The 26,116-nt window shown below is 41.5% G+C and overlaps 1 protein-coding gene across 2 annotated transcripts in view; it reads left to right on the plus strand.

Annotated features, from left to right (window-relative positions):
• CMYA5 (cardiomyopathy associated 5) overlaps window positions 1–26,116 on the plus strand; it is a 45,523-nt gene that overhangs the window by 2,111 nt on the left and 17,296 nt on the right. For both annotated transcript variants that reach the window (XM_062600268.1, XM_062600269.1), the window contains exons 2-6: window positions 4,096–16,558; window positions 18,946–19,041; window positions 19,686–19,919; window positions 21,681–21,703; window positions 23,655–23,773. In XM_062600268.1, coding sequence (XP_062456252.1) covers window positions 4,096–16,558; window positions 18,946–19,041; window positions 19,686–19,919; window positions 21,681–21,703; window positions 23,655–23,773 — 12,935 coding nt within the window. The remainder of the gene's footprint in view (window positions 1–4,095; window positions 16,559–18,945; window positions 19,042–19,685; window positions 19,920–21,680; window positions 21,704–23,654; window positions 23,774–26,116) is intronic.

Consider the following 26,116-nt stretch of genomic DNA (forward strand, 5'->3'; position numbering starts at 1 on the left):
CCCGACGCCGACGGGCCGCGCAGAGCCGAGGGAGCGCTGGCTGGGTCGGGAGAGCAGGGCCGAGCCCCGAGGACCTTCTCCTTCAGTCTCTAACCTAATTATTGCTTGATAAACACGCTTTTAAGCCCCGCCACGGAACAAAATTTCTGTGGTGGTTTGAAAATACATCTTAGAGGAGACGTGGCCAGGACCTAAACTTGGCTGAAGACAGTCCGTGCTGGCCCTGATGTCACTGGGTTATTTTTAAGACCTCCGAGCTGCCTGCAGCTTTGCTGTTTCTGTTCTCCCCGAACAGCACCTGATTCTGCAGTGCGGCGCCAGCAGAAAACTGCTCACTGCCTCCTTCGATTTCCACTCAAATAGATGCAATCTCTGTCAAGCACGCTAAATATTCCCACTCGTGTTTTACAAAGGCACAGCGGCCGGCGCAAGGCCAGCAAGCGCCGGCGGGGCCGGCTCAGAGGAGCCTCCCGGAGGGGCCCCGCGACGCGGCTGCCGGAGCCCAGGGCCGGCCGGCTCCGCCGCTGCCCCGTCCCCCTGCGCGGCTGGGGCGCTTCCAGCTGAGGAGGTGCCTTCCTCTAGGAAACCTGCTGCAGCCTGGGGGTTTCCCTTGAGTGTGCTTGAAAAACAAAAGAAAGAAGAAAAGCTGCAGCGGCACTTACAGCTTTTACAATATCTGCCCATAAAAATTGGAAAACCTGGGGATTGGCATCTTTATTAATCTTTCCGATGTAATCTTTAAATCGTTGTGCGTTTTCTAACACAGGCTTTTCGTGCAAGCGGCGAGACTGACAGGCGGTGTCGGAACGGGTTACGAGGGTGGAATAAGGCGCCGCATCCTTGTCCGCGCAAGTAACCCCCGCGACGCTCGGGGGCTGCGCAGCAGGCTCGGGTGTTTGGGCGCTTTCCTGCGGGAGGCCGTCGCCTTGACCGGTGTCTGTTGTTTCTAGTGCCACGTAGAATTAATCGTTTAAATAGTGAAAATATTTTGAAGGGATGTGTTGTATCTTTTTAGGAAAATAACAGACATGAGCATGGAGTTAAAGACTTTTATTTTTGCGTTGTTAACTTTGAGGCTGGAGTCCAGCTGTGGAAGGATAACACCTAGCTGATTTACCTACCCGCGAGAGCATCTCTCTCTCTCGAATTCACCTGATTTGCATTTCGAGACAGCTGATGTTACCTAGTTCTATCTTTTACCTTTCCAGACTGATTTCCTTTTCAGTGAGAAAGTGTCAGGACATGTCTGTACACCGGGCTTGTATTAAAATGTCTTTGCAGCCGGTTTACATGCGTTTCCTTGGAGCTGGCTGGCCTGGAGGGGAAACGGGGCTGCTTTTATCTATTCATTTACAGATAATCTATGGCCAGTAAATGGGGAGAAAAACCTGAAGCTCTGCAAATTGCCTTAATTTTTTTTTTTTTTAATGAAGCAGTCCTTTCAAAGGAGCGGTAGGAAGCTCTGAGGGGTGGAGGCTTTCGAGTCGGGTCCAGCTTGGGGTAAGCTGTGAGACAGATGGCAGCGGAGGCCAAGCGGAGAAGCGGGTTGCAGCGTCCGAGCAAGCGAAGGAGGTGCAGGACAGCAGGTGGGGTGGCGGGGAGGAGCGGGGTGGGAAAGGCCGTGCTGGTGACTTACGCTTACAAGGAAAAGTTCGCCGTGCCCTCCCCAAAGTGAAGTCGGAAAGGTGTGGGGAAAGGGTGCGTAACTTCAGTTTTCTCTCTTAGCCTAGGGAGCCTGAACTGGGTTAGAGCAGCATCTTTGCAAACACGAGGAAGGAAGTAGCATGTCGCATGGGAATGCTGCTGAGGTAGAGGTGCTTTCTGTACGCTCTGTCACACGGAAGATTAGTTAAATTCGCCCCCACACATGCCTGGGAAAACCCTTCCACTCTGTATTTTCAAGCTCTGCATACTGGCTGAAGAAAAAGCAAGTCAAAGTACGTATTTCTGGCCAAAACTGTTTCTGAAAGACTGAACTTAACACACACAATAATTTTCAGTTATCTCAAGCAAAGAAAGTATCACAGGTAGGGGAGGTGTTTTGCTCTCTCTATGCGAATGAAAAATGTAAAAAGGCTTGCCATAGATTTTGGTTTCTGTCAGAGGGACAGAACAGGCATCTCTTGGAGTGGACTCAGATGAACCTTGATGGCTTCCTCAGTACCAATGGTATTGGGGTTTTCTGTTTGTTTTTTGTTTTTCTTTTTGCTGTGGACAAGTCAAGCTAACATCAAACCATGATATTGGCAAAGGAAGAACTAGCAGCGAAGGTGATACAGATTTATTTGCTTTGTATTATCTTCCCTTTTAGAGCTAGCCTTGCTAGAAAGTAGTGCACCTAGGTAGGCGATCGCCTGCACATAGTGGGGTTTTAGGCTTTGGTTTTGTTTGGAGGTAGAGGGTCGCTTTGGCTAAGACATCATTATTTCATATTGCGCTGTCAGACTTGCGTTGACTGTGGGCTGTGGCCCAGGCCATGCTGCTAGGCATGGTCTTCAGGTCAGCATGGTCAGCAGAGCTGGCTTTAAGTCCCATCGTTGGACTGTGGAGAGCGCGTTGTCCTCACCTGGCTGGCCAGGCTGTCAGGGATGGGCTAAGGGGACCTCAGCCTGGCCCTGCCCTGTGCAGCTCCCTGCCTGCTGTGCTGCTGTGAGCGAAGTCCCCTAGGCACCGAAACGTTGCCTTAGCAGCACCCCAAGCGTCGGCAGCATTAGAAGTACTTTTTTCCTCTGATAGACACCAAGCAGTTTTTGCTCCTTGCAAAATCTCACAGTTTGGCAGGTTTTCTGGATCTAGATGTTATAGCTCTGCTCGGAGTTTCCTGCTCTCTTCTGCAGAAGGTCCCTGAGCTCTGCTGGGTGCTCAGCACCCTTTGGCGCAGCTCTGAGTGCCCCGTCGGGACCTGCCCGATCTCGGCAGCTCGCGGGTGTCTGCAGCACCCTCGCAGAGTTGAGGGCCGGCTTGCGGTGGTCCATCAGGCTCATTCAGCTTCTCGGATCCCGCAGGCAGGAGCCCACCCACATTCCTTCACTTTTGTTTAAGGAAGCGCTTTATCTTAGTCACATCGGGAGTGACCCCTCCTGGTGTCTAGGAGAAGCCTGTGGCTGCAGGTTTGCGCCCTTCCACGAGAACGACTGGGGCTTCGCCGCTGCATCGCTGGCTCTGCTCCGCTGAAGCCTCTGCCTTTGCCGGCAGATGCTCTGCTTTTCTGTCCATCAACTGCTGACATGACTTCCCTAAATGAACTGCTATCTACCCAAGGAACAGCGGGCTTCGGCTTGTTACTGGTTACCTTTCTACGCTTTTTTGAAATAAGTATTGTAACTATAGTAAGACTTTTTAAAAACAATACTGTGTTTTTAATGTATTTTAATTGCTTTTGCCATTCTTCACACTCTTATTTCTAAGACTTTTTTATTATTATAAAGCTTCTCAGGATACATTTCTCCAGCTTTTTTTAAATTGAGAGCAGATTTAATTACAGCATATGATAGGGACTGGTTGCATATTATAAGATTTAAAGTTATCTTCATAAAATATGATTATTTCATTGCAGGGGGCTCAGTATATTTTCGTTGTTGAGTGTATTATAAATTACCTTGTTAAATACTTGGAGTGCTTAGAGGATGAAACACACATGGAAAGTAACAAAGTAGTGGATAGAGTCGCTACCGCATTGCACCTTGTATAATTGTTTACGCATCTGCAAAGGAAGTGTGAGTGCTGTTAAAATGCTGACAGTGTCTTGTACATGTTTAGTGCAAGATTTAAATTATACTGTGAGATAACCAGGCACTGGAGAGTAAGACTCCAGAATCAGTTCAGTCTCAAAGTGGTAAAATAAAGTCGAATCAAAGACTTTTTCCTGCATTCTCAAGAGCATTTATACATCTCCACTTCATTGAAATAAACTTGCAACATGAAGTCTTACAAAAATTTATCTAAAGTATATTCGTCAGATGAAGTATAATATTGTTTATGCTCATATTTCTTAATTTATGCACATGCAGTAGTTTTACAAGTTTGAAAAATATTTTCAGATGCATTGAATTTTACTACAATAATTTGATTTATTTGTTCTGTTTTGTTTTTTAGTTTAAAGGATCTGATCCAGAATGAAGATGTGAAACCCAAGCTGCAATACATCATGACTAACCCTTCCTTTTCTATGGTAACAGTTCAAAGTGAAGATAGTGGAATAACCTGGGAAACCAGCTCAAGCAGATGTTCTACTCCCTGGGCCTCAGAAACTAGTACAACTTCTGATCTTTATAGTATGGAAAGTTCACCAGTAGGTTCTCCTCCAGGAAAAGTTATCTTTATTATGGATGAAGGCAAGATTATTCGGAAAAGGAAGCGTAAACCTTCAAGTAGGGCGATGATGCCTACAAATCTGAAGAGAGGCCAGGGCAATAAAAAACGTGACTTTTCTGGAATGCAGAGACAAGAACCAAGAACTGTTCTAGCAGATGTGCAGGGCTCAGTGTTAAATGTTGAACAAATGGATGCACAAGATACAGATGAGGAAATGTTAGAAGACAAAGAAGATTTGGAGAACATTGCAGAAGAACCAGTAAAACGTGCTCCAATAAGATCGATTTTTCGAGAAAACAAACTGAGAAAAGTAGGGCCAATCCTTGGAGGACCAGTAAAAGCTAGAATCCAGCTGTTCAATTCAATTTTTGGAGGAACTGGTCCCTCCCCTGAAACACTAGAAAAAACTGGAATCCAGAGGTCTAGTTCAATTTCAGGAGAATCTGAACATTCTCTTGAAACATCAGTAAGAGAAAGATTGCAGAAGTTCAGTTCATTTTCAGAAGGAACACGTCCAAAACCTTTCCATAAAGCAAGAAGTAGAAATCTTGAAACACCATCAGAGAGAAGAAAAGAGCAAAGACGGCAACTCACGTCACAAACAAATCAAAGCTATTCGTCACCTACAGTGCCTCTTGAAAAACGGCTTCCTAATAGAGATGACATTTCATCTCAAAATATTAAACCTGTTAAGACGAAAAATAAACCTAGCACATTTTCAAACTCTGGTGCAGAAATAACTCTACAGCGTGAAGAAATAAAGGAAAGCCAATCTCTATTTGAGACTCCAAGTAAGATGTCGAGACAGTCACTGGAGTCCTGCCTTCCTGAAGAGGCAACGAAGCAGCAAAGTTACGCATACTCCCCTGAGGCCAAAAGAGCAATGACACAGCAGTCAATGTCTGTTCCACTAGATCCTGGTGATAAACCAGAGAAACAAGTGACGCTTCTTTCAGCTGAGACTCCAAACCAGAAACCAGACCGATCACTGCTGACTGCACCAGGTCTTCTGGCTGAACCAAAGGAGCAGGAAATTCATCCCCAGTCTGTTCCAACAGGTTCTGTTCATGAATTAGACGGGCAAGCTCCCCAAACTGTTTTCCCTACGTCAACAGCATCTGTGTCAGAACATCCTGAGAAAGAAGTACAGAAGTCAGCAATTCAGTCTTACTTACCTTGTGCTCCATCAGCTAAATCCAAATATTCCACTCTATCAGAAACAAAACAGGAGGATGAGATTCCTCATTCATTGAAAACTGCGCAGTCAGAACCTGAACATGTGTTTTTATCGCATTCTATAGACGAAGCAGAGAAGCAAGAAACTCAGTGTCACTCATCAGTAACTGCACAGTCAGAAATTGAGCATTCAGCTTTACTGTATTCTGTTAAAAAAACAGAGGAACAAAAGACTCCAGTACCAGAGACCCCAAATGTTCATTTAGAGAAGCAAAGCATTCAGACTCATTCCAAAACTACTCAGCTGGAGTATGAAAGACAAGATTTTCCTGCCTTTATTCAGGAAGTAGAGGAGCAGGAAACTAAACTGTATTCACATATTCCTGAAAAAATAGAGTCTAAATATTTTGGCATTTCATATCCGGTTCAGACAGAAACACAGGAAACTCAGAAATTTTCACCTGTAAATACAGCAGTAGATTTGGATCACCCCAGTATTTCTATTCAAAAAAACAAACAAACAGAGAGTATACAACTGGAAATGGAACATGCAGATTTCTCATATAGCGGTGAAGTAACTGAGGAATCAGTGAGAACACAGATGGAAACAGAGTATCCAGACTTCTCTTTTTCCAAAGAAACAGAGGACTTGGAGAGTGCACAGCCGGAGATGGAGCATCCAGATTTCTCATATTCCAGGGAGAAAACAGAGGACTCGGAGAGTGCACAGCCAGAGATGGAGCATCCAGATTTCTCATATTCCAGGGAGAAAACAGAGGACTCGGAGGGTGCACAGCCAGAGATGGAGCATCCAGATTTCTCATATTCCAGGGAGAAAACAGAGGACTCGGAGGGTGCACAGCCAGAGATGGAGCATCCAGATTTCTCATATTCCAGGGAGAAAACAGAGGACTCGGAGAGTGCACAGCCAGAGATGGAGCATCCAGATTTCTCATTTTCCAGGGAGAAAACAGAGGACTTGGAGAGTGCACAGCTGGAGATGGAGCATCCAGATTTCTCATATTCCAGGGAGAAAACAGAGGACTCGGAGAGTGCACAGCTGGAGATGGAGCATCCAGATTTCTCATATTTCAGGGAAAAAACAGAGGACTCGGAGAGTGCACAGCCGGAGATGGAGCATCCAGATTTCTCATATTCCAGGGAGAAAACAGAGGACTCGGAGAGTGCACAGCCGGAGATGGAGCATCCAGATTTCTCATATTCCAGGGAGAAAACAGAGGACTCGGAGAGTGCACAGCTAGAGATGGAGCATCCAGATTTCTCATATTCCCGGGAAAAAACAGTTGAATCAGAGGGTACACAGCCAGAGGTGGAGCATCTAGATTCTTCGTATTTCAGAGAAGAAAGAGAGGAATCAGAGAGTGCACAACTGGAGACTGAGCATCTGGACTTCTCCTTTTCCAAGGAAAAAACAGAGGAATTGCAGGGTGCACCACTGGAGATTGAGCATGCAGACTTCTTGCATTCCAAGGAAGAAAAGGTGGCATCAGAGGGTACAGAACTGGATAGAGAACATCTAGATTTCTTATATACAGGGAAAGAAACAGAAGAACTGCAGAGTGCCCAGCTGGAGAAGAGTCATCCATCTTTCTCATATTCCAGGAAAGAAATAGTGGCATCAGAGAGTGCACAGCTGGACACAGGGCATCCAGATTTCTCATATGCAAGGAAAGAAACAGAAGATTTGCAAAGTCCTCCACTGGAGGAGAAGCATCCAGATTTCTCAAGTGCAAGAGAAGAAATGGGGAAATCAGAGGATGCACAGCAGGAGAGAAAGAATCTACATTTTTCATCTTCCAGAGAAGAAATAGAGAAACTGGAGAGTACACAACTGGGGACTGAGCATCTGGACTTTCCCAGGGAAGAAACAGAGGAATTGCAGAGTGCACCACTGGAGATGGAGCATGCAGACTTCTTGCATTCCAAGGAAGAAATGATGGCATCAGGGAGTGCACAACTGGACACAGAGCTTCCAGATTTCTCACATCCCAGGGAGGAAATAGTGGAATTGGCAAGTGCACAGCTAGACATGGAGCCTCCAGCTTTCCCATATTCCAGGGAAGAAACAGAGAAATCAGGCCATGCGCAGCTAGAGAGGGAGCATCCAGCTTTCTCATATTCCAGGGAAGAAATAGTGGAATCAGGGAATACACAGGTGGAAACCAAGCATCTGGAATTCTGTTTTTCCAGGGAAGAAACAGGGAAACAGAAATATGTTCCTTTGGAACTGGAACACTCAAAGTTCCCATATTCTCACAAAGAAGCAGAGCAACAAGAAACAGCACAGCTCGTGCTGGATCCTTCAGACTTATATTCAGTGGAAGAAGAGAAAGAAAACACTACAGAACTTGAATTGGTGTATGCATCTGATATATCTGATTCGACTGGAAGAGCTGAGGCACAGCAAACTGGGTACTTGGGGTCAGAACATTCAGATTTACCATATCCTACAAATAAAAGAAAGCAGCAAGAAATGGCACAAGTAGATTCGGACAATTCTCATTTGTCGTATTTTGGTGTCAAAGTTGAATACCCACAGTCTGCGCAGCAGGATTCACAGCTGTATAGAGATAAGCTGTATTCCCTTGACAAGGCAGGGAAAGAAGAAACTCGTCAACTGCGGTCAGAGCATGCAGTTTTATCATGCTCTCCTGTGAAAGAAAGGCAAGGTAGAACTTCACAGCTGAGCTTGCAACAAGCAGATACATCATATTCCACAGGCAAAACAGAACAACAAGAAATGTTACGACCAAAGTTAGAACAAGCAGCTTCACCATATTCCTGTGGAGAAGCAACACAAGAAGCTGTACAAAAAGATTTAGAAGGTCCTGAACTGTCATCTTGCATTAGCAAGGCAGAGCACCATGAAAATGTACCATTAGTTTCAGAAAACCTTGATTTCTCATTAATTACTGGAGAAGCAATGCAAGAAGGAATGGAATCAGGATTTTCAGACTCTTTGTGTCCCACTGACAAACCAAAGCCCTGGGAAGTGGCACCATCAGAGCAGAAGCATTCACTTCCCTTCTACTCCATTGCTGACAGTCAGCAACAAGAGACTGCGCCACTGGATTTGGCACAGCCAGATACAGTGTACTCCTTTGGCAAAATGGAACAACAAGAACAACGAGAGCTGGAACAACAGGAAACATCCCAACAGAAAGCTACAGAAAGGGAACTGGAGCATTCAGATTTGTTAGAAACCTGTGGGAAAGCAGAACCACAGGAAATGGAACAAATGGATTTGGCCCAGTCATACCACTCATATTATTGTGACAAAGAAGGACAGCACAAAATAGCTCAACCAGAGTTAGTGAATCTGCCTTTGTCATATTCTCATGGGGAACATATGCAAGGAGAAGAAATAGAAATGGAGCCAGAGTATCCAGAATGGGCATTTTCTGCAAGTGCAGAAATGCAGCAGGAAATGATAGAACAGAAATCAAAGCAACTAGATTTGTCACACACTGGTGGCAAAATGAAGCAACAAGAAATAATACCTCCAGAGCTGGAACAAACATTTTTGTCATCTTTCACTGAAAGAACAGCATCACAGGAATTAGAAATGAGGTCAGAATATCCAGATTTGTCATATTCCTTTGGCAAAGCAGAACAACAAGAGACATTGAAACATCCAACTTTATCATTTAGTATGAAGCAACAAGAAACTGCACCGCTGGCAACAGAACGTCCACATTTTTCATCTGACATCAGTGAAACAAAACGAGGAGACACTGTACAGCGGGAGTCAGAACATCCAGAGCTGTCATATTTCATAGGAAAATCACAACAAGAATCAGAATATTTAAGTTCATTAGAAACCCTGGGTGAAGCAGTGCAAAATGAAAAAGCTATGCAAGTGGAATCTAAATATCCAAATTTGTTGTATTCTGTTGGTCAAAAAAGCCAACAAGAAACTTCACAATTGGATTCCAAATATCCAGATTTATCATGTTTCCTAGGTAGTGCCAAAGAACAAGCAACTCTAGAGTCTGAGTCAAAACATCAAGACTTGCCTAAAGTGACCAGAAAAAGCATTCCACCAGCAACTGCAAAAATAGAATCAAAACATCCAGATTTGGCTTATTCCCTTGGCAAAGCAGAAGAGCCAGAAATTGTACCACGGGAAATGAAACGCCCTAATTTGTCACATTCCACTGATGAAAGAAACCAACAAGAAATAGTACCATTGGATCAGAAACATAGCAAATTTTCTATTGACAAAGGAATGCAGCAACAAAACACAAAGCAGCAGTTAGAGCAAACAAAGTTTTCATATTCTGCTGGCAAAACTGAGCAATTAAAACGTGCTCAACAGGACCTGGAACAAACCGATTTATCGCTTCCTATTGACAAGCCAGACTCTGAAATGGCCCAGCCAGAAATGGAACATGTTGATGTGATATGTCCTCCTGACAAAAGAGAGGTACAACAAAGAGTACAACTAGAATTAGAGCAAACAGGTTTAACTTACTCTTTTGGAAAAACAGAACAGAAAACAGTGCGGCCAGAAGTGGAACATCCTGGTTTGGCACATCCTGCGGATGTAATAGAACAAGAGGATGTGGCACAGACAGAGCTAGGACATCCTGATATGTCTTATCCTGTTTTTGAAACAGGAGAACTGCAAACTGCACAGTTAAAATCCAAACACCCAGGTCTAGCATATTTTGCTGATAAACTGCAGGAAACGACACAGCTGAGGGTGTCACAACCAGATGCATCATATGCCCGTGACAAAACAGAACAGTGCCCACCTGCCCAAATGGACCTGAGCCACACAGACTTGTTATTCTCTGCTGACACGGCAGGACAGCCATGGATGATGCACACAGCCTTGGGGCACCCTGATGCCTCAGCATGTTCAGTCCATAGAACAGAACATCCGCAAACTGTAATGGTAAGAGGTCCAGATGTTTCATCTCATAGTGAAAAAGCAGAGCAAAAAGAAATGTCAAAACTAGAGTTGAAACATCCTGATTTTTCCCGTTCCATTGATAAAACACAGCCACAGGAAACTACACAACTGGGGGTAGGAAAACCAGATCTCTCATCTTTACCTGGCAAAGCAGAGCAGCCACACAATGCTCAAGAGGAACTGGAGCAGTCAGGCCTTGTGTATTCTTTCAGCAAAGCTGGACAACAAGAGAAAGCCCAGCCAGAACTGGAACATCCACAGTTATCTTATTCTGTTCATGAAGCAGATGAAGAAAGCACAGATTTAGCACATGCTGTTGGCAGATTAGAGCACCATAGAGTTATACAAACAGAGGCAGAACAAATGTATTTATCATGGCCAATTGATGAAATGCAGCAACCACAAATTGCTCAACTGGATTTGGAACATCCAGATTTATCTTATTCCATTGGCACAGTACAGCAACAGGAAAAGGTTCGACCAGAACTGGTACAGCCAGGTGATTTTTCATCATCTCACGGCAAAGAACAAAGGGAAAGTGTAAGAATGCAGTCAGATCATCCTGAATTGCAGTGCTCTGTTGGGGAAATAGAAGGATTGCAAACTTCACAAGTGAGATCTGAATATGCGGACTTGTCATTTGCTGTTGACTCAGTAGGACCTCATGAAGTGGCACAATCAGAGTTGAAAGAATATGATTTGTTGCATTCTTTTGTAGAAACAAAGGGATCACAGGCTGCCCCACTGGAGTCTGAATATCCAGACGTCTCAAATTCCTTGGACAAAGCAGAGCATCCTGATTTGTCCTCTTGCATTAGTAAAGAAGAGCAAACTGCGCAACTGGAGTTCAAACAACAAGAGAGGGGAAATTACAAATTACACCCAGAGCAACCAGTGTTGTCATGCTCCCACGGCAAAGCAGAGCAGCCCAAAAGTGCCCGAATGGAAGTGAAAGTCCAGGAATTCTTGTATTCCTCTGGCAGAACAGAGCAACAAGAAATAGCAAAACAGCTATTGGAGCATGCCAATTTATCACATTCCACTGATAAAACACAGCAACTAGAAACTACACAACTGCAGTTAGGACAACCAGATTTATCATCTTGCCTTGGCAAAACAGACCAACCAAAAACTGCTCAAGTGGAAGCAGAACATGCAGACTTGCTACATTTCACTAGCAAAACAAAACAGCAAGGAGAGGCACAACCAGAGTTTGAATATCCTGGTCTGCTATATTCCATTGGCAAAGTAGAGCAGCCACAGGCTCTGCAGCTGAAATCAGAACAGCTTGTAATATCAGAGCATATTGGACAAACAGAGCAACAAGGACGGGCACATCCAGAGTGGGAACTTCCTGATTTATCGTATTCCATTAGCAAAGCACAGCCACAGAAAGCTACGCAACTGGAATTAGGACAACCAGATTTATCCTATACCCTTGCTAAGATAGACGAAATACAAACTGTGCAAGGGGAATTGGAACATGCAAATTCATTGTATTCTTCTGACAAAACAGAACAAGAAAAGGTATCACTGGAGTTGGGACATCCACAGCTATCTTATTCTGTTACTGAAGTAGAACAGGAAGTTGCCCATCAGAAACCAAACTGTCAAGATTTGTCATATTCTATTGGCAGATTAGAGCACCATGAAATTGTACAACCAGAGGTAGAAGAAATGGATTTATCATATCCAGCTAGTGAATCAGAGCCTTCACAACCTGTCCAATTAGTACTGGAACAACCAGAGTTTTTGGAGGCTTTTGGCAGCCTAGAGGAAAAGAAAACGGCCCAGCCTGGCTTTTTGCATTCCTTTGGTGAAGACCAGAAACAAGCTTCACAGGTGGACTTGGAGCAACCAGTTTTATCATATTCCCTTAGCAAAGCAGAGCAACAGGAAACTGCACAAACAGAGTTTATGCATTCTGATGTTTCTGATGTTTCATATTCCACTGGGAAAGCAGAACTGCAAACTGAACAACTGAAATCAAAATGTCCAGATTTGTCATATGCTCTTGGCAAAGCGGAGACTCATGGAAAGAAACAACCAGAGTTACTGTATTCCTATGGCGAAAGAGAGCAGCCACAGCTTGCTCAGCTGGAGTTGGAGCATATAGAGACATCATTCTTCGCAGGAGAAATGGAGCGGAGGGAGGGCGCCCAACCTCAACTGCAGTGTGTTAATTTGCAGTACTCTGTTAGTGAAATACAGCAACCAGAAACTCCTTCTGTATCATATGCCTTTGGCAGTACTGAGAAGCAGGAAACTGCACAACTGGAGCTTGAACAATCAGATTTATCAAGTTCTTCTGACAAAGCAGAACAGCGTGAAACTGCCCTGCTGAGAGCAGAGCGTTCAGAGAAGCAGGACTCAGAGATTACTTCATCTCTAACTACTCATTTGGAAACTGAACAACAAGTTTTATCCTTTTCTGCCGAGGAATCAGAGAGTCAAAAAATTCAACCTTATTCATCTCTTCCTGAACAATCAGTATCTGTACCTGTAGGTGTTTCACAGTCTGTTTCTGAAATAAAAATGGGAGAAAGTCAGAAGTCTTCACCTATAACTGCAAGCCTGTCCCCCGAGCACTCAGATTTATCTTACACTCACGGTAAAACAGAACAGTTAGAATTTGTACAACCTGAGTCAGGCTTCTTTTTTGCAAAAAGTAAGAAAATTGATCTACATTCACCTGTGGCTGTACAGTCAGAGACTGAACATGCAGTTTTACCTGAAACAGGAAGAGAGCAAACTCCACACTACTTTCACACAACTACACAATTAGAATCTGAACAATTAAATCCATCATATTCTATAGATAAAGCAGAAGCCCCAGAAAGACAAGATTATTTAACTGTCCCTGCAAAACTGGAGTCTGAACCCTCAGTTTCATTTTATTCAGTTGATGAAACATACCAGCAAGAAATTCCACCTTATTCAAAACCTGCCTCTGAGTATTTGGTTCCTACATACTCCCTTGCTGAAGAAGAAAAGCAAAGCATGCAGCCGTTTATTCCTCAAAGAGCACAATCAGAATGTAAACATATAATTACACATCCTGATGAAACAGAACTGCAACAAGTTCAGCTGTATTCATCTAAAATAGCAAGATCAAAGACTGCAGAGTCAGAGAGTATGTCTCTAATGCACATACCAGACCAAGGCAAGCAAGAATCTCAAGATCAGTCATTGGACACAGACTATTTGTCATCAGAGCAGTTAAGAATTCCCCCCAAATTCACTGCCGAGCAGGATGAGCAAGAAATGCAACCTGATGTGCAGCAAGTGACAAAGTTGATGACCACAGAGTCCAAGGCTGTAGCAGACCAACAATCAGTGTCATCAGATTCATTTGTACCTTTTCATACACTGCCTGAAAGGTCAGTATCACTGGTTTTCACTGATGATGAAGAGAAACAAAATATTCCATCATCTTTATCAGACATAGTAGACATGCTTGGAAAGCAATCAAACATTATTTCAAGCAGTTATGAAGAAAAGGATAGACATGAAATGACATATTTTACAGAGCAAAAATACACGTCCTCAGAGCAACTGGGAGCTGTTTCATCAGATCTTATTTATGAAACTGTGACACACAAACCTCAGCTTTATTCTAGTGAAGGAGGCAGCCTGTCTTCAGCAGAGTCGAAGTCCATTTACAGTATTTCTTCTGATGAAAAGCAGAATCCAGATATTCCATCTTCTTCTTTTGGGCTAGCTAGCTGGCTGGCAGAAGAGGTGAAAGCTCGTTCAATTAGTCCAATAAGAGCTACAGAAGTAGACAAGCAAGGAATTCAGCTTTCTCCAAATGAAGCTTATGATTCTGGATCAAAGCAACTCCCAGCCGGAAGCTGTGAAGAACTTACAGTTAATGGTACTATGAAGAATAAACCAGGTATATTTAGAGCTTCTGATATAGCATCAAGTGAAATTTCCCACGGATTGTCCTCAGAAACTAGTCACAGAATTCAAAGGTGTGATTTACAATCTCTGGGAAGAGATAATCCAGGTCCAGAAAAAGTTCCAAAGGATGAAACTAGCACTGGAAACCTTACAAAAACGGAAGCAAGGCAACATCCAGATGTAGACAAAGTAGATGAAGTACCTGAACATCACCTTGCGGGAAAAGATGAAGAAATAGAGCATGTGAGAGCTGTAGAAGATAGTCAACATGCTCCTGAACCTACTGAACAAAAAGATCTATTTAATATAATTTCAGAAGGCTATGAAATCCTAAATATTCATGCTCCTACACATATTTCTTCTGTTGATCAAGAAGAAAGTAAACACATGCCGGATAAACTAGAGTACTTGGAAACAAATCCTTCATTTAAGAGAAAATTAGCAGATGATGGCCATAGAGCCTTAGCTTCTGGAACAACCATTGAAACTTCAGAAAGTTCAGTGCTGGGAAACCCTGGAAATAAAAATCATGAACTAAAAGAATTGGTCAAAGATGCTGCTGCTGAGGAAACTGGAGAAACAGAAGAGGAAAAGTCCATGTTGCCAGAAAATAATAATGACACAGTGTTGGACTCTAATAATGGTATGGCTGATATGGATTATTTTGAAAAATATACCTTGATTGATGACAAATCTCCAATTAAGCCAACTTTTGAGAGACCAGATTCATTGGTTTCTATGACAGAAAATCCTAAGGAAGCTGTGGAAGAAGCCGCATCTTTTAAAGAAAGCTCTGAGGTAAATACTTTGGAAGAAGAGTTTTCCTTACTTGAAGATCTGGATGAAGTCTTTTATGGTACCACAAAAGGAGAAAGTATGGAATCCTATGCAAGCGTTTCAAAACTTTTACCTGTACAAAAATCAATTGATATTAGCAATAAAAATGTTATGAACATAGAAGATGAACAGAAGTCACCAGGGACCCCACTGTTTGATTCAGAAGAAGGAGTGTTAGAACGATCCCTGTTGTTTCCTACCACTGTTGCTGCAATTAATCCAGAGCTTCTAGAGGAGCCACCTGCTCTGTCATTTTTATACAAGGATCTCTATGCAGAAGCAGTGGGTGCAAAGACAAAGGAGGAGACTCCTTCTGATGAGGAGAGTGGTAATTCTAATGCATCGTTTCCTAGTAGGAATTCAGACACAGATGATGGAACTGGGATATATTTTGAAAAATACATTCTTAAAGATGAAATTCCTGGTAAGGACATAGGCCATCCTCAAAAGGATCAGATACCAGAAGATCAGCCTTTTAGTGGAGATATTTCTGTTCAGAGCTCAGGGAACAAACACAAGCAGTGGTCTAGTGATGTTTCAGGTGTCAGAACTAAGGTTCTTCCAGAAAGGGGACTTGTGGAGAGAGAGGAAGTCCAGGTTGACAGTGACATAAAAGCAACAGTTTGTAAACCAGTGCATGCCATTCCTTTTGGAAGCAAATTAAATCTTTCAGGTGCAAGAAGTGCTACCAGTGAACAAAGAGAGGAAAACATACCTGTAGAAACAACTGAAGAATTACCAGAGCAAACAAGTCACCAAGAGTGTAGGCAAAGAATGGATTATCAGGGAGCTGCACTTCAAGAAGCAGCCAATAAACAGGAAGAACAACATGAAATAGCAGCAGTTCATCAAATGGAAAAACATATCCCATATATCAGGTCACCAGTTGAAGATAGTGAAGATGATCAATATGCCCAGGCAAATCTTTCACATGTCCCAATCCTTCAGCCAGCAGAGAAGCCAGGCAAGGAAAGAGAGGAGCAGAGCCCTGATATTTGTGAAGATCTCGCTGAGGCAATTGGCTATGATGTGATTACACGAGAAGAACTTCTACAAGATGAAATGTCCTCTGAACTGACACACGAGGAGCTTTTATTTGAAGATAGGGATTCTTTTGGGCATATTGGTGACAGTTACGAATTTGTAGATGAGCCAGAACAAAGAACACCTGTTGAACTTGAAGATTCAGGTTTTGTGGTAATGTATCCTGAAAAATCATCAACAAACATACCTCAAGTTGAGAGTCCACAAAGAGAACCGAAGAAAGCACAAGTAGATACATATTGTTACTACTGCAAGTGCCCAATATCTGCTATTGATAAGCTCTTTGGAGAACATAAAGATCATGAAGTCACAACATTAGATGCTGCTGCAACCAAGATGAAGGTAAGAATTAATTTGGGTGGGAGAAAGGAGGTGGCTGGAGGAAGGAGGTACTGAAGCTAGTTTCTCTAGGCCTATTCTGTGAACTGGCCTTTAGAGAGTAAGTGTAGAGGCTACGTCATAGTATATAAAATGAAAATTTTTCCTAAAAACCCATAAGAGATCTGGAAGGGAGAGTTTCTTATCATTAAGGTGTTATCTAGACTCATAAACTTGCTAAGATGATCTTTTTATTTATTCAGATGTTTGAATGATCTTATTTATGTGTGGCTTTTATGGACTTTCCATTTTTTAGCTTTCTAGTTTGTGCAAGTTTGTCTAGATTGTAGGCACAGAGGGAGAAATGAGAGGATTGATGTTTATATGAGGAGAGAAATTTAGTAAGAGCAGCTCATTTCACCTGACAGAACAGAAACCTCTGCATACTGGTACCAACATCACCATAAAATGTTTTCCATCCCAGTTACATGTGTTGGTTGCTTGGAGATATCAGAGTATTTTCAGTGTACGCTACACAGTTTTGTTATAACTCTGTCCTCATTTTCTGTTCAGTTCGTGTTAGGCTTCCCCAATAGTATTTTTAAGTGTAGTGCATGTAAGCATTTAGCAATTCCTACTTCCTCCCACTGTTTCTAAGCTGTATCATTTTAAAAGATAGATATGAATGCCATCCATTTCACTGGAGTGTGCCTTCAATAGCAATACTGTTGAAAATGCTATCATTTCTGTAGAAGCTCATTTTGGCTGTTCTGCTTGTAAAAATGGCATGTTTGTGGTGTCTCACTTTTGCCACATCAGATTTGTTTATGTGCAAGAACAGATGTTCCTTCCTTGATTATGCGCTATTTAATCTCACCCCAGTGCCTGCAAGGTGAGCTCTTTTCTGGCACATGTAGAGTTACCAGTAATGGAGAGTTTATAATTTCATGAACATCCTGGAAGGGCTTATGTCACTGATTTTTGAGTTATTTTTGTGTTAACTCATAGGTAAGAAACAAGCATTACAAGCAGGAGAAGTTAAGGAACTAGTTGCAAATGTCAATATTTACAAAATATCTCTGTGGTGTGCAGAGGTATGAAATGTTATCACATTTTGGCTAATTATCATTTCTGAGTGAAATATGAATGGCCATATACAAAGTAAATCTGTAATAAAGTCACAGATCCCAGCCATCCCCCAAAGTAACCACATTGCAGTAAGTCGAGTTAAACCACAAATAAATGCCCTGTGATATCATTCCCTGGCTGTGGAACCTGGACACGAAACCAATAATTAAATCTGGCCACAGCACAGGCTTGGCTTCACGTGATTTCTAGCACTCAAGGCTCCCGTTACTCTAAGACGATATTTCTATGTTTCTTATTACCTTTGTATAATTACTGAGAAAACTTTAAGATAGCAAAACACTTGTCACCTGAATTTTAACTTTAGGAGCACAGTTTCACCATAAGAGAAATGAGCTATGGATGGTATCGGTCAGATTAGATTGGGTATCTTGAGAAACAGAAGTTTGTCTCTGGATCTCAGTGACTGGCCCTAAATAGAGCCTTCAATTTTACAGTCCAATGTGACATTCATAGTTAATGGAAAATCACATGCTAGTTTTCAAGCAGATCTAGCTATAGAAGTTTGCCATGACAGGAAGGTGTTACCAAAGCAAGGTAACCTTCCTTTTAGATTTATGCCAGCTAATTAAAACAAAGTATTTTTGTAAATTATAAATTGCATCTGAGCAGATGGCCAGCTTGCTATCATGAAAGATCAAGAAGGACTACTGCCTAAGAGAGATTTCTGTGTCGTTTCTGGCACTGTTGTTCCTAGGACTTCTTTTGTTTGCACTTTTAATTCAGCCAGTGATTTTGATAGGAGATTTGGCTGTCCACACTGCCAGTTTAGGATTCTGGTTTGTAAGAAGTATCTTTAAAATTATAATTAAAAAAAACAGTACTTATGTTCAGTTTGCTGCAGGAGACTTTACCGCATTAGCTATTAACCTGACAATTCCCTGCATTTTCTTTCTTTTTATGCACCTGTTTCCCCTCATGAAGGTCTGAGTACCCTTAACTTCCAGCATAACTATTTTGAAAGTCACGGTGTTCAACAACTTGCATAAGCACTTAGCACCTTGTTAAGCTGAGCTCTTCTCTTTTTTCTTTCTTTTTCTTTCTTTCGTTCTTTTTTTTTGGGGGGGGTGAGGTGGAGGGGGGTGTTGGAAACAGTTTTGTCACTCTTCCTGTTGCTATTTCTGTGCTTGTCTTTGTAGCCAGGGAGACACATGAAATTAATTTAGCGATTATTCCAGTGGCAGCTCATGGCAAAAAAAAAATATGCTTTGTACAAAAGCTTTATAAAATAATATACTCAGTTACTGAAACTTTTAAAATTTCAGGATCAATTAGATGAATTGCTAATAGCATTGGAAGAAAAGTCAATGAAGACTGAAGGGGTTGTGAGTGAAATTGAATCTCTATTTAACTCTGTTGAGGTAAGTGCAGTGTTTATCAAGCTAGTTTTCTTACTCTCCACAGAAGTGCTTCTAAGATATGTTTCCTTTGTTTTGTAGTGTCATTTTTTTCCACTAAAATGGGCTGCTTCTCCAGTCCTCAAACTCACTTCTCCTGCCTCAAGTAGTTAACTTGAGGGAAATAAAGATGCAAACATTTGCTTTTTCTGTATATGATTGCAATGTGGAATAAGTGACTGGAAGAAAAAGTTCCCTTAATTTTGTTTGCATTTATAAACAGCTCACACTGTGTCTATATCTAGAGTCCTGTGTTAAACCTAAAAACATTATCCAATATCCAGAAGTTCTTAAGCCTTGAGGACTGTATTACTTTCAGTCAAAAGTATGGATTTATAGGTATTTTATAATCAGACTTCCTGTCTCTATGCTTAGCTGTAGAAGATAATTTTTAAACACAATACAAAATTCTTCCATTAGTTTTTAATGTATTTTTCTAGCATTATTTCTCCTAGATGAGCTTGCGTACAGAAATAAAAATCTCTTGTCAGGATGCCAGTAGAAGTCTGGTGGGTGGCTCATGTATGGGTAGTTGAGAGTTTCTGTGTATTCATTAACTGCTGTAATTTTATTCTGCAGATCAGTTTACATCTGCTTTTATTTTCTAGGAAAACTGTAAGAAAAATGCAGAGTTACTGGAAAAACAGAATGAAGACATGATTAAGAAAGTGGTAGCACAATATGATGAGAAATCAGAAAACTTTGAGGAAGTGAAGAAGATGAAAATGGAGTATCTGTATGAACAGATGGTTAACTTTCAACAAACTGTTGATTCAGCAAAAGAAACCTTGGAGACAACAGTAAAGGAAATGGAAGAATTTGATGGATTTGTTTTTCTAAATGTAAGTGACTAACATTGCAGCTTTACTAATACTAGTTAGGAAAGCATTTATACACTACCTGAACTGAGAATAAGTTACTTTTTTTAAAGACAGCTAAATCCTGCAAGTTCAGTTATTCCACTCTGAAAGGGCTACATTCTTTGTTTTTGTTGTGTGAATGCTCAGAGAACTGCAGAGGTGATGCATAGGATGAGAACATGAGTTATGCCTTTGGAAGGGGTCTGTTTTGCTTTGTGAAGAGAAGGCTGTGTTGTTTATTAATTTTTATTTCATAAAATAAATATTATTTTAATATGTAAATATAAAATAAAATATATAAAATAAATTTTATTAATTTATTATTAATTTATCTAGAACTGGCTATTCAAGAATAAGAAATAATAGTAGAAGGTACTTTTCTGTAGGAAAGGTGAAACAAGAAAGTCTACTTGGAAATTATCCAGATTGAAAGATGAGGGTTTTTTTATAGATGTTTTTGTTTTTTGTTTTAAATAAGAAGACACTAAGTGTAATTGTACACTCAAATTATTGAGGTTAAACTAAAAGTTTACTACTGAAAAATTTCTAAACGGGCTAGATTCAGGAATGTGCGTGTAGCGTGCCTGTCTGTAATGGTCTTTTCTGTATTTAGAAAACATCTCTTATGAATTTGCGTGGCTCAGGTTACCTGGCTGATAAAATCCTCAGTCAGTCTTATCCTGAGCTTGGTTTCACAGTCTTGTAGGTAATTAAACATTAATGGACAGAGGCCTGCAAGATTATTTTTGCGCTGCAAGAATTGTCTATAATTCAGCTGTGGCACGTCCTTCTCCTAGAAGTGTATCGGCAGTTTTGAAGGGGAAGGGATTTCTGGGACAACAGTCCCCTCCGGTTATGAAATTAGTTTGGAAGCTGCAGAAATTCTCCTGGGGTGTAAGAAACAAAAAGTTCACGTTACTGTTGGAAGACATATTTAAAATCATTCTTACAAAATAGCTCCCCAGACAGAAATTCCCTGCTCGCATACTAGCAGTGACAGAAGCGGTGAGCAGTCTTTGGCATTCCCCACTCATATGAGTTCCCCGAGGACTTAAGTGTCCTGTAGCCAAGTGAATGCCTGGGAGGTGGGCTATTTTGGGATGAGTGAAAAATATATCATATTTTCCTGAACTTCACTAGGTACTGGAGCAGTCCCTTTGGCAAAAATGAATCTTTGTAATCTGTAATTATTTTGGGGAGGGGGGGGAGGAGAAGGATGATTTTCCACAACTGTGAAGGCTTTCTGTTAGTAGCAGAGGACAGGAGCCTTTCTTTCTATGAGACAGCAAATATTAGCTGAAAATTTATGGAATATAGGAGAAACTTTGACTCCATGGGTACAAATCTCACCTAGCATCTGGAAATCAGAAGTTAAAAAGGAGATTTCAGACCAAATTTGGATTTGAAAGTGTTCTTCATGCACAAGTGATTTCCTTCTGTAAAAGCCTTGATTTAGAAAAGCATTTGACTGGACACCAATCTTTATAGCTAGATATTGAATATTGACCCTCGGGAGTTTAAAGCCAAAAATGGACTTTAATAGCCTGCTAAGTCAGAGCTTTGAAGTGGAATATTCTTAAGGAGCCAAATTCTCTGCTGGTGTGAATGAGCAGAATCCCAGCCAACATTAAGTCAATAAAGCTCTGTGTATTTTATGTCTACGGAGAATTGTTAGATGAGTGGCTATTCGATATTTTCAGGCTTTTTAAAACTGTTAATACATTTATTTTTTTCCTTCCTTAGTCATCTAAAGAATTGAATAAAAGGTATATGAAGTATTCATTAAGTGCACTGTAGTGAGTACTAGGTCTAGCATGCTGGATGCTTTGTTTACTATTTTCAAGCTTTGAAAACACACTGCTAATATTGGTAGTTACTTCTACAAACTTTGCAAATAATAAAATTAAGGGAATAAGTTTTAATTTTTTTACTGTAACTGACTGGTTTGAAGTGTTTTGCATGTGTTCTGTAATGCATCAATTAGATAGCATTTTAAAATGTCGACTCAACTCTATACTTCTACATAGACATTCTTAAACAGATGTTCTTTGTAGTTAATATACAAACATATATTGAAGAACATTTTGACCATGCTTATGTCTCTTAGACATCACTGTTACGTTCTTTTTTCATGAGCCTGATTCTGTATTATGTGGTTTCCATGAAAGATCACAATGCAAATTATTATTCACATGGCTGGACTAGGTTGCCAGACTACATTCTGAACACAGCTCCAGAAAAATTTGAAATTAAGCAGCTATTTTAACCACAGTTTCCATCTTTGCTCTCTTCAAGAGCTCACCAGGAGAGTAAGGAGCAGGGTCTCTCCTGCTCCCCCCACCCAACTCCCCCAGCGACACCACCTGATTCAGGATGTCTCAGAGGGCTTGTGCCTCACTGCGCTGACCAGCATGGTTTGTGTGGTTTGCCTCGAAAGAGACTTTTTGTGAGACCCAACCTTTATGAGGGAAGTGTTCAATTACAAGCTCATTTTCTCCCAATAAATTTTCTGGGGTGACCTATGAACACTCCGGCCTGGCTCCAGGCTCCTCCTGTTTAACCACTCATGCTGCAGGAAATCCTGCCCAGTCTCCTCCGCTTGCCAAAACCGCCGCTGACCTTGCCCCCAGGGCCCGGGCGCTGCGCGGTGCACAGCACGCGCCCCTGCCAGCGCTGACTCCGCCGTCACAGCGCACGCATGCTTGTGTGTGCTGATGCACGGCGGTACAGAAATGACAGCAGGGTTCCAGCTTGTGGTCAGATTACAGCTCCAGGAGAGTGGGCTGAAGCGGCTGTGCCAAACACCCTTTCATGGTTCCCATGAGTTTACAGAACTAGGGCTATAAAGTTGGACTTCCCTGTTGTATGCCAAGATGTGACAGTCTGGCCAAGTATCTGCATGTAGTTTACTGCATAATAACGTGGTAGAACACGTAAAATGTGACAAAATAATTTTCCAAGACTTTCTATGTTCTTGATATTTATTTATTAACTTACACACTACACTTACAGTTTATTCTGTCTTGTGCACGGTTTTGGCTGTTTATTTTGATAATATCTGATTCTATGAAAGAGGTTAAGAACAAGATCTGTATAACAATGCATGTTTTTCTAAAGAAAATGTATTCTGTGTCTGTTGTGCTCTGTTAAGACTACACAGTTAACTACTTCAGTGATGGACAGAAGGCAGGGAGTGAAATTCAGTTGCTTTGAAAAAATAATCTTTCATTTCCTTGAAGCTGCTTCTGCCTCAAAGTTAAAAATACGTTAGCTTTTTCCTATAATGAACTCAGAAAATGTGGGCTAATTAGGTGGAATCCATTTTTCCTCCTGTTTTTTTGCTTGTCAGAAGCAGCTGCTTTATATTATGTCTCTGGAGTCAGCTGCCTTAGTTTAGCTCTAACATTTGTAACCTTTAAAAGCACTCTGTTAGTAAGTCCAAACCACTGTATTCTTGGTAATTTTGCTATGAACTTCAAATCTTCATGTTCTCATGGATCAACCATATGCAGACTGTGTTTTCTCTGTGTTCCTTATGTAAAATCATGGTATATGCTAAATATTCAAAATTAGGAAAACAGTTTCTCCTTGCATGTTGTCCTCAAGTTCATGGGAGGTGTTTAGGGACGTACATGTCACATGTGCTTTGGTTCTGGCCTTTGGAAACTATGCAACACCACAGGGGATTTATATGGTGATGTGTTTTTTCCCAAATAGGTTACTTTCTGCAATGGATACTACTCTCTCTTTAGAAAAGGTGCCCCATGCATTTTCACTTTTTGAACACTATGCGGACAGTCCAGGAAAAAGCAACCACTCCTTAAGTCACTTGCCTGGTAAGAATCTCTGAATATCTTCTTCATAAAAGCTAACGTTTTGGCAATGCTTTGGAAATGCTTTAGCTTTTAGAAAGCTAAAAACAGAATCTATTTGAGAAGTATAAATTTACAAACCATATAATTAGCAATCAGAGTTGAATGTAAAATGAAGTCTAATTGTGCACAAGTGTTTGGCTTACAGTAGGACATTAAGATGAGTAGCAGAGAGGAAAGTGCTAAACTGTGAGATTCTTGCATCATTTAAAATATCTGTACTTCAGACTGACAGCAGGTCTCTGGCTCTAAACCTCTGGAGGCTAAAGAAGCTGCTGTCTGCTTGTGGGCAGGGAGCGAGAAGCCAGTGAAGGGGTCTGCTGTGCTGCATGTAGTAGGAAGCAGCCCTGCCGAGCTTCTGTGGGCAGCAGAGCTGCGGCTGGCGGAGGAGGTCGCAGCGTTTCTGCTGCATGAGCACAGGTACCCTCAAACCCTTCCACGGAGGCTCAGGAGGGGGAAGAGGTTACTGTAGCTGGAAACACTCTCTACTCTGATGGGCCTTGATCATGTCTTTATCTAGTATTTTGTTTCCTGTAAAAAACCTACATACATAGGTTTTGTTATGCCCATGCATATACCTTTAGAAATCATCTGGATCCAGACAGCTGTCCATGAAGAGTTTGCAAACACTAAGCTGTGGGTCACTTTTCCTCATGATAAAGTCTCACTTCAGTGTTTCTTTCTCAAGAGAGATTTTTCCTGGGGAACTTGCAACACACTGCCATGCTCATGGCCTCTCATTCACCTACACTCCCACCCTGCTGTCCCCATCCCTCTCCTGGTTTTGAAGCAATGCCTCTGATGAGTTTGGTCTATGAGCGGACGACTTACAGCATCTATTTCCATATGAGCTTTTGACTCTTGTTTGGAATAACTACTGCCTAGCAGGGCACTGGCATATCTTTCCGATCTTCAATTCCATGTCAAATTTGTTTGAATTTCCATGAGGGCTTCAGAACTTAGCAGGGGTTGTTGGGTAGATGCTTGTGCATACAGCATTATCTCAGCCTCATTTCTTTAGGAAAGCAGAGTAGCAGATCTTTGTAACCTTCTCTCAACCACTCTAAATGGAGTGGTGAAGATGTGCTATGTATCATGGTTTGATTTCCCGTTGCAGTCTCATGGGTCCCGTAAGTCCCAGTCTTTCCTTCAGCACTGTTACCTGCTGGCAAGGTGGTACCTGAGAACAGCCTTGTTTTGTCATTTTGTATTTCCTTTTCGCATGGGTCAGTTCAAGATTTTTCCCCATACTGATGAGATCTGCTTTTCAGTTTAATTTGCATTAGCTACTATGTTTGCTGAACAACAAGTAGCTCCAGATTGGGTTTGCTTTGACAAACTGGAGATGAATGAGTCTGTCCACTTGCAACTGACCTTTAATGCTTCTCATCCTTTATATTTTCTTCTCCTTTCTTTCTAAAATACCTGATTTTCATCCTTTACTTCCACTGTTAAGTACTTTAATTACTATTGCGGTTTTGGTTTTTTCTTCGGTGAGCAGTACACTAAAAAATGTAGACTTTTTCAAGTTTCTGCCCTTTCCTGCCTATTTTCCTGAAGGAAAATAGAGGTAAATGCATGCATAAAACTCTATTTGGAATTTGAAACCTTCAGTACCTTGTAAAATACTGGAGGCAAATGTCAAGCTTTCTCAGAATTTGTTTTGTCTGAAAATATTTGATGAAATAGATGTGAATTTGCCACACTTCTCAATCCATGTATTTTTCCTTCAGAAGGAACGGTCTTTGAACAATTTCACATAACTTTATTTTTACCACTTCAGAAACAGTTTTCTTCAAAATACCTTCCATTTCCAGCAGTGTTCCATACCCACAGAAAATGTCCTTTTCCCTCAAATCCTTCCTCTTTTCACTTATAAGCAAGCCTGTTAACAAATTCATACGCATCAAAACCCATTGCAGTGTGCCCTTGAACATAGTAGAACTTAGGCTCTGTCAGAGAAAGAGTAGGAATAATTTGAAAACCAGAACATTATTATTTCCAAAGCTTGCCATGAGTCCTGCCTGTATAAAACAGAAGACGAGGACCTTTGCTGATTGCGATATTCTTCCATCAAAGTCATAGAGGAATGTAACTGCTCTCTTTCAGGTCCACAAAACCAAGGAAATGCTATTCCTCATTACACTGACAAGGTGTAAATATGTCTATAAAATATTTGGGATTATTGTTCTGCTATCTTGGAGGCTGTGGAAATCGGGTACAGTAAGGGAAGAGCTCCCTTACACCACAGCACTTCAGTGAAAACTGAAGCTGATCAAAATATGACCCGCTTTTCTTTTGAAAAAT

The sequence above is a fragment of the Rhea pennata genome, chromosome Z, assembly GCF_028389875.1.
Source record: "Rhea pennata isolate bPtePen1 chromosome Z, bPtePen1.pri, whole genome shotgun sequence".
In the NCBI taxonomy this organism is placed as follows: Eukaryota; Metazoa; Chordata; class Aves; order Rheiformes; family Rheidae; genus Rhea; species Rhea pennata.